At 42.5% G+C, this 7,540-nt stretch overlaps 1 protein-coding gene across 1 annotated transcript in view; it reads left to right on the plus strand.

Moving 5' to 3' along the window:
* The window catches only part of Tm7sf3 (transmembrane 7 superfamily member 3), a 61,028-nt gene extending 55,466 nt beyond the window's left edge, over positions 1-5,562 (plus strand). The window contains exon 12 of the mRNA XM_013033479.1: positions 4,960-5,562. Coding sequence (XP_012888933.1) covers positions 4,960-5,222 — 263 coding nt within the window. The 3' untranslated portion in view covers positions 5,223-5,562. The remainder of the gene's footprint in view (positions 1-4,959) is intronic.
* Positions 5,563-7,540: the final 1,978 nt, after the last annotated feature.

A 7,540-nucleotide genomic window follows, 5' to 3' on the forward strand; every position in this document is an offset into this window, starting at 1 on the left:
GCTTTTTTCTTTTTGCTTATGTGGTGCTGAGGAATCGAACCCAGGGCCTCAGGCATGCAAGGCAAGCGCTCTACCACTAAGCCACCTTCCCAGCCCTAAGTGTTAAAACTTTTTAAAAATGTATTTTATGGCTGGGAAGGTGGCTCAGTGGTAGAGTGCTTGCCTTGCATGCATGAGGCCCTGGGTTCGATTCCTCAGTACCACAGAAGTATAAAAGGCCAGAAGTGATACTGGGCTCAAGTGGTAGAGCGCTAACCTTGAGCTGAAGAGCTGAGGGACAGCATCCAGGCCCAGAGTTCAGGCCCCATGGCCAACTCCTCCCGCCCCCCCCCCCAAAAAAAAAGTGCCACATAAACAGAAAAAGCCAGAAGTGGCCCAGTGTCAGGTTAGGTACCAGGCTAATAAACAAGAAGAACTAGGTATTTAGACCAGTTGTGTTTTGTTTTGTGGAAGGTGGGACAGAAAATGGGTTCTAAACAAAGATGATTAGTTTTGGAAAGGACTTTTAGAAATGTTTGTTCATACTGGAGCAAATTCTCAGCAGTGGCTAGACCAAAGCTGGGTTTACCTGACTGCTTATCCAAATATACAGTTTTAGCCTGATAAGATGTAAATTGTTGTGTGTGAAGGGATTGGGGTACTGGGGCTTGAACTCAGGGATTCACATTCTAGTTTGGTCTCTTTGATCAAGACTGGTCCTCTTCCACTTGAGCCACATCTCCACTTTCAGCTTTTTGCTCATTAATTGGAGAAAAGAGTTTCATGGCCTTTTCTGCCCCTGCTAGCTTTGAACTGTGATCCTCATAGCTCAGCCTCCTGAGTAGTTAGGATGACAGGTGTAAGCCACCATGTCAGACACTAATCTTCCTGAATGTCCCTAATATTAATATTTATGGTGATGAACTTATCTTTTGGAAATTTTTTTACACAGACATGTTTCCCTTATTTTCTGAGGTCATGACCATTTCTTATTTCAAAGTAATACCTAATATTTAAAGTTCCCAATATTCTGGGCTGGGAAGATGGCTCAGTGGTAGAGCGCTTGCCTTGCATGCCTGAGGCCCTGGGTTTGATTCCTCAGCACCACATAAAAGAAAAAAGCCGGAAGTGGTGCTGTGGCTCAAGTGGTAGAGCACTAGCCTTGAGCTGAAGAGCTAAGGGACAGCGCCCAGGCCCAGAGTTCAGGCCCCACGACAGGACCCCCCCAAAAAATTTATAAAAATGTTTTATTTTTGACTGCAGCTGTTCCTAGAAATATAGTTGCAAGAATACAAACATTCCAATAGAAGCAAACTGTCTTTTTAAATATTTAACAAGTTATAACAGATAGCTGAAAACATGGATGCAAATGAAATTCTCCCAGAGAACAAATTAAAAATATCAGGTGCCAATGCTCTGGAATCCCAGCTATGAAAGTCATATACACAAAATGGTAATTCTTACATCATTGCAGGGCAAATGCACTCTTATATTCAATGTATACTATGTAAAAACTAAACTATGCAACTTGAGGGTAGGGATGGGAGGCAGAAAATAGGGGAGAATGAAGAAGGGATCGCATTGAGCCACATGCCTTATACTCATAACTTGCCATATGGAATTGTAACTTCTTTATACAGCTCCTTTATAATAAATTTTTTAAAAAGAAGCTGAGCACTGGTGGCTCATGCCTGTAATCCTGGCTACTCTGGGGGCTGAAATCTGAGGATTACAGTGAGAAGCTAGCCTAGGAAGGCAAGTCCCTGAGATTCTTATCTCCAATTAACCACCAGAAAACAGAAAGTGGTGCTTTAGCTCAAGTGGTAGGGTGCTACCCTTGAGCAAAAGATCTCAGAGCCAGAGCCTACGCCCTGAGTTCAAGCCTTATTACCAACAAAAAAATAAAATAATTTGATATAAACATGATATTTTCCTTTCTAGTATCACTGCTGCAATACATATGTAATAGGTTTCTATATGTATTTGCCAACTGCTATGATATCAGAATCACAGTATTCATTAATATACTTAAGCTCATGTTTTTTTCTTGTAGAAGTATACTAAAAATATGCTATGTATAACATTAAGAAATAGATAAAAATGAATCCTTAATCAAATGAAAATGAGCAAAGCTAAATGTTAAAAGTTGGCATGAGCTTAGTGCTGTCTCAGACATAGCTATTTAGGAGGCTGAGGTCTGAGGATCACAATTTGAAGCCAGCCTGGGAAGGAAAGTTCCTGAGACTCTTATCTCCAATTAACCAGCTAAAAGCTAGAAGTAGAGCTATGGCTCAAGTGGTAGAGCTTCACCCTTGAGCAAAAAAGCTAAAGGATAGCGCCAGGTTTTGAGTTCAAGTTCTAGTACTTGAACAAAAAAATTATTTTGAACCAGTGAATGGGAGGGGGTAGGGGAATATCATTGAATTTATATACATATATGAGAATAGAAATGAAATCCATTTAATAAAAAGGGACATGGGATAAGATTTTTTCCAGTTAAAAATATTTCTAGGGCTAGGGATGTGGCTTAGTGGTAGAGTGCTTGCCTACCATGCAAGAAACCCTGGTTTGATTCCTCAGTACCACATAAACAGAAAAGGCCAGAAGTGGTGCTGTGGCTCAAGGGTTGGAGTGTTAGCCTTGAGCAAAAGAAGCTCAGGGGCAGTGCGTAGGCCCTGAGTTCAAACCCCCAGGACTGGCCAAAACACACACACACACATTCCTAAGCTGGGATTACCTTTGTGTGTGTCTGTGTATCCATCCTTGAGCTTGAACTCTAGATCTTATACTCTCACTTTTAAAAAAGATTTATTTTCATTAAATTATATAAAGGGCTTTCAATTCCAGAAGTCAAGTTATGAGAACTTTCCTGCCTGGGCTGCTTCAAACTGTGATCCTCAGATCTTAGCCTCCTGAGGTAGCTAGGATTATAGGTATGAGCCACCAGCACCTGGAGCTCGGCCACTTGAGCCACAGCTCCACTGTTTTTGCTAGTTAATTGGACATGAAAGTCTCATGGACTTAACTGCCCCAGCTGGCTTAGAATCATGATCCTCAGATCTGTTTGGCAGTTAGGTAGAATTACAAATAGGAGTCACAGGTGCCTGATAGGATTACTTCCTTTTTCTTTTTTCTTTTTTTTTTTTTTTGCCAGTCTTGGGCTTGAACTCAGGACCTGGGTGCTGTCTCTCAGCCTGTTTGTGCTGAAGGCTAACATTCTACCATTTGAGCCACAATACTACTACAGTTTTTTTCTGAGTAGTTGATTGGAGATACGAGTCTCACAGACTTTCCTGCCTGATCCTCAGATCTCTGCCACCTGAGGAGCTAGGATTATAGGCGTGAGCCTATAATGCCCAGGTAGGATTGCTTACTTTATACCAAGTTATTTCTCTTATGGTAAAAAATGCTACCTGTGTGGATGATTGATACCCAACACACAGGGATGGAATCAAGGATGAGAATGAACTCTTCATGATTATTTTTAATTTAATATGTAATCTTTCAGTTATTAAATATATTTCTCAATTACAAGATCCTGTTAGATTTTCCCTTAATTTCTTTTTTTGTGTGTGTGTGTGTGGAATTCTAGTACTGGGTCTTGGACTCAAGACTGAGGCTCTGTTTCTTAGTTTTGTTTTTTTTCTTAAGACTGGCACTAGGGGCTGGGAAGGTGGCTCAGTGGTAGTGTTTGCTTTGCATGCATGAGGCCCTGGGTTCAATTCCTCAGCACCACATAAGCAGAAAAAAGCCGGAAGTGGTGCTGTGGCTCAAGTGGTCGAGCGCTAGCCTTGAGCTAAAATGCTGAGGGACAGCACCCAGGCCCAGAGTTCAGGCCCCACAACCAACCAAAAAAAAAGACTGGCACTCTACCCATTGAGTAACAGCTTCACTTGCAGCTTTTTGCTGGTTACTTAGAAATAAGTCTCAGAAACATTCCTGCTATGGCTGACTTTGAAACTATTCCTCAGATCTCAGCATCCTGAGTAGCTATGATTACAGTCGTGAACCACTGTTGTCTGGCTTCTATTAACTTTTTGCAGTTAAAAAAATTACATTAAGCCTTCACAAGGATTATAAAGTATGTTGATTTCAGAAATGTTATATTGTCGAAAAGAATACACTTGTGGCTCATGCCTGTAATCCTAGTTACTCAGGAGGCTGAGATCTGAGGGTCGAAGTTCAAGCCAGCCGGGGCAGGAAAGTTCGTGAAACTCTTATCTCTAATAAACCACTCAGAAAACCAGAAGTGGTGCCGTGGCTCAAGTGGTAGAGCGCTCGCCTTAGCCGAAGAGCTGAGAGACAGTGCCCAAGCCCAGAGTTCAAGCCCCATGACTGACAAAAAAAAAAAATTAAGGATAAGTTGAACAAACACAACTATGATTATTAGGCATTATTAAAAGCAAATCTGTACATCATGGGATTTTAATCCTTTTCTTGTGTTGTTACTGGCGCTTGATGTTCTTGATTAGCTTTTTCACTCAAGGCTGGCACTTTACCATTTCAGCCACAGCTTCACTTATAGCTGCTTGCTGATTAATTGGTGATCAGAGTCTTAGAGACTTTGATTTTTTTTTGTTTTTTTTTTTTTTTGTTCATCAGTCATGTGGCTTGAACTCGGGGCCTAGGTACTGTTCCTGAGCTCTTTTGCTCACTTTGAGCTCCAGCTCCACTTTCTGAGTCTTGTCTGGACTGGCTTTAAACCTTGATCCTCAGCCTGCCGAGCAGCTAGCATTATAGGTGTGAGCCACGGGTGCCTGGCTAAAAATATCTAATTCATAAATAAGTCTGTAGCTTCTCTACTCATCTTTTGGTTTGTAAGCACACTAGTTTGGACTCAATTTCCCAGGAAATATGATATTAGAAAAGAAAACATTTATTCTATGAAGGATTTAGGATGTTTTAGATTTAGAAACATGTTAAGTTTAGAATTCAAGGTGCTCATCTTGTGGGATTTTTTTGTTTTGTTTTGTTTTTTAGATTTTGTTGTCCTGGCAATATGGGGTATGCTGGCTGTCAGTGGAATTACATTACAGATTCGAAGAGAAAGAGGGCAGCCATTTTTCCCTCCCCACCCTTACAAGCTGTGGAAGCAAGAGAGAGAACGCAGAGTAACAAACATCCTGGACCCCAGCCACCACATCCCTCCACTGAGAAACAGATTCTGGGGCCAATTAACCCAAATCAAAGAGTTCTTTCAGAAGCAACAGCCAGCTGGAGAGAGGACACCTCTGCTTCTGTAGACAGCACTGCACCTGCTCAGCCTGCCACACCGGGAGCTCTGATGCTCCAGTTTTTTCTCCCCTGAAGTCCAATGCAGGAATAAGGCTGCATATAATACCGTAGTGACCTTGCTGACACAGTGAGGGTACACTGGGATATCATGAGAGTCTAAATGAGAGAATGAGAAAGATGAAAAAAAATTACCTTCTGTCTTATAAATATACGATCAACACATTCCATTAAATGGCTAATACTAAAAAAAAAACAAAAAACTGGTTCTTCTGAAAAGCCCAGAATACACACAAACACACACATATTTGTTGTTTTGGTTCTGGTTCTGTGGGCCTCACACTCTGCCTTGGCTTTTTTGCTCAAAGTTGTCATTCTACCACTTGAGCCACACCTCCAGTGTTTGGTTTTGCTGGTTATTTGGAAATAAGAGGTTCATGTCTGGGCTGGCTTCAAACCAGGGTCCTTAGTTCTAACTAAGCCTCCTGAGTTACTAGGATTATGGACATGAACCACCAACACCTGGCTGCTGCTTTTTTTTTTTTTTTTTAAATCTTGAATAGTTCTCCCTTGATTCTCTATAAACGTGAGGATGTAGGGGGTGGAGAGTGGGGGTTACTGCCATATTTGCCTCTGGAGATTTAGGGATCCAGTACTCGCTTCTTAACCATCTGATTATAGAAAGAGAAGTAACCTATTTTCTTACTAAAAGTAGTCTGATACTTTTCAAACCAGTACTTTTTTCTTTGTAACTATTTTTTAATTATGGCAAAATGCACAGAATTTAGTTTCAGGTGTCCAATTTATGCCAGTATTGAGGCTTGAATTCAGGACTTCATACTCTTGCTTGGCTTTTCTGTTTTTTTGGTTTTTTTTGGTCGTGGGGCCTAAACCCTGGGCCTGGGCACTGTCCTTCAGCTCTTCAGCTCAAGGCAAGTGCTCTACCACTTGAGTCATAGCACCATTTCCAGCTTTATTCTGCTTATATGGTGCTGAGGAATCGAACCCAAGGCCTCATGCATGCAAGGCAAGCACTCTACCACTGAGCCACCTTCCCAGCCCTTGCTTGGCTTTTCTGCTCAAGGCTGGTACCTACTATTTGAGCCACACCTCTACTTCTGTTTTATTGCTGGTTAATTGAGAATAAGAGACTATCATAGACTTTCTGGGCTGGACTGGCTTTGAACTGAGATCCTCAGATCCCAGCCTTATAAGTAACCAGAATCCTGACTGTGTGTGTATTTTAATTAATTAATTATTTATTTATTTTGTCTCTTGTGGAGCTTGAACTCTGGGCCTGGGCACTGTCCTTCAACTCTTCAACTCAAGGCAAGCACTCTACCACTTGAGCCACAGCGCCACTTCTGGTTTTCTGGTGGTTTATTGGAGCTAAGAGTCTCAGACTTTCCTGCCGGGGCTAGCTTTGAACTGCGATCCTCAGATCTCAGCCTTCTGAGTAGCTAGGATTACAAGTGTGAGCCACCAGTGCCCAGCCATATATATTTTTTTTCTTTTTCGTGTGTGTGTGTGTGTGTGTGTGTGTGTATGTTCATACTGGGGCTTGAACTCAGGACCTGGGTGATATCCCTGAGCTTTTGTGTGCAAAGGTTGTATTATATCACTTGAGCCACAGCTCCACTTGAAGCTTTATGCTGGGCAATTGGAGAAACTCAGATCTCAGCCTCTTGAATGGTTAGGATTACAGGTGTGAGCCACCAACACCCAACCTTGTATGGCTTCATAAGAATTGCTTTTGTGTAATTAAAGCCTTTTTGCCAACTGTGTTTAGAGGGATTAGGGAGCAGACAGTGGAGACTAAAGTAGTGACTGCTCTTAATCAGGAACACTGGGTTCTTATTTTTTGGGGGGGGGTTCTGGTCGTGGGGCCTGAACTCTGGGCCTGGGCGCTATCTCTCAGCTCTTCAGCTCAAGGCTAGTGCTCTACCACTTGAGCCACACACAGCACCACTTCCGGCTTTTTTCTTTTTGCTTATGTGGTGCTGAGGAATGGAACCCAGGGCTTCAGGCATGCAAGGCAAGCACTCTTACACTGAGCCGCCTTCCCAGCCCCAACACTGGGTTCTTCTGTAGGGTTCTCTTACTGTTTTGGTTTGGTTTTGTGCTGCTCCTGGGGCTTGAGCTCAGGGCCCGGGCATTCTCTGAGGGTTTTTTTTTTTTTTTGTGAACATACCTTACAGAGGGGTTACAATTACATGGGCAAGGTAAAGAGTACATTTCTTTTTTTGGTCCAGTCGTGGGGCCTGAACTCTGGGCCTGGGCGCTGTCCCTCAGCTCTTCAGCTCAAGGCTAGCGCTCTACCACTTGAGCC

Source organism: Dipodomys ordii, unplaced genomic scaffold (genome assembly GCF_000151885.1).
Source record: "Dipodomys ordii isolate 6190 unplaced genomic scaffold, Dord_2.0 Scaffold170, whole genome shotgun sequence".
Taxonomy (NCBI): Eukaryota; Metazoa; Chordata; class Mammalia; order Rodentia; family Heteromyidae; genus Dipodomys; species Dipodomys ordii.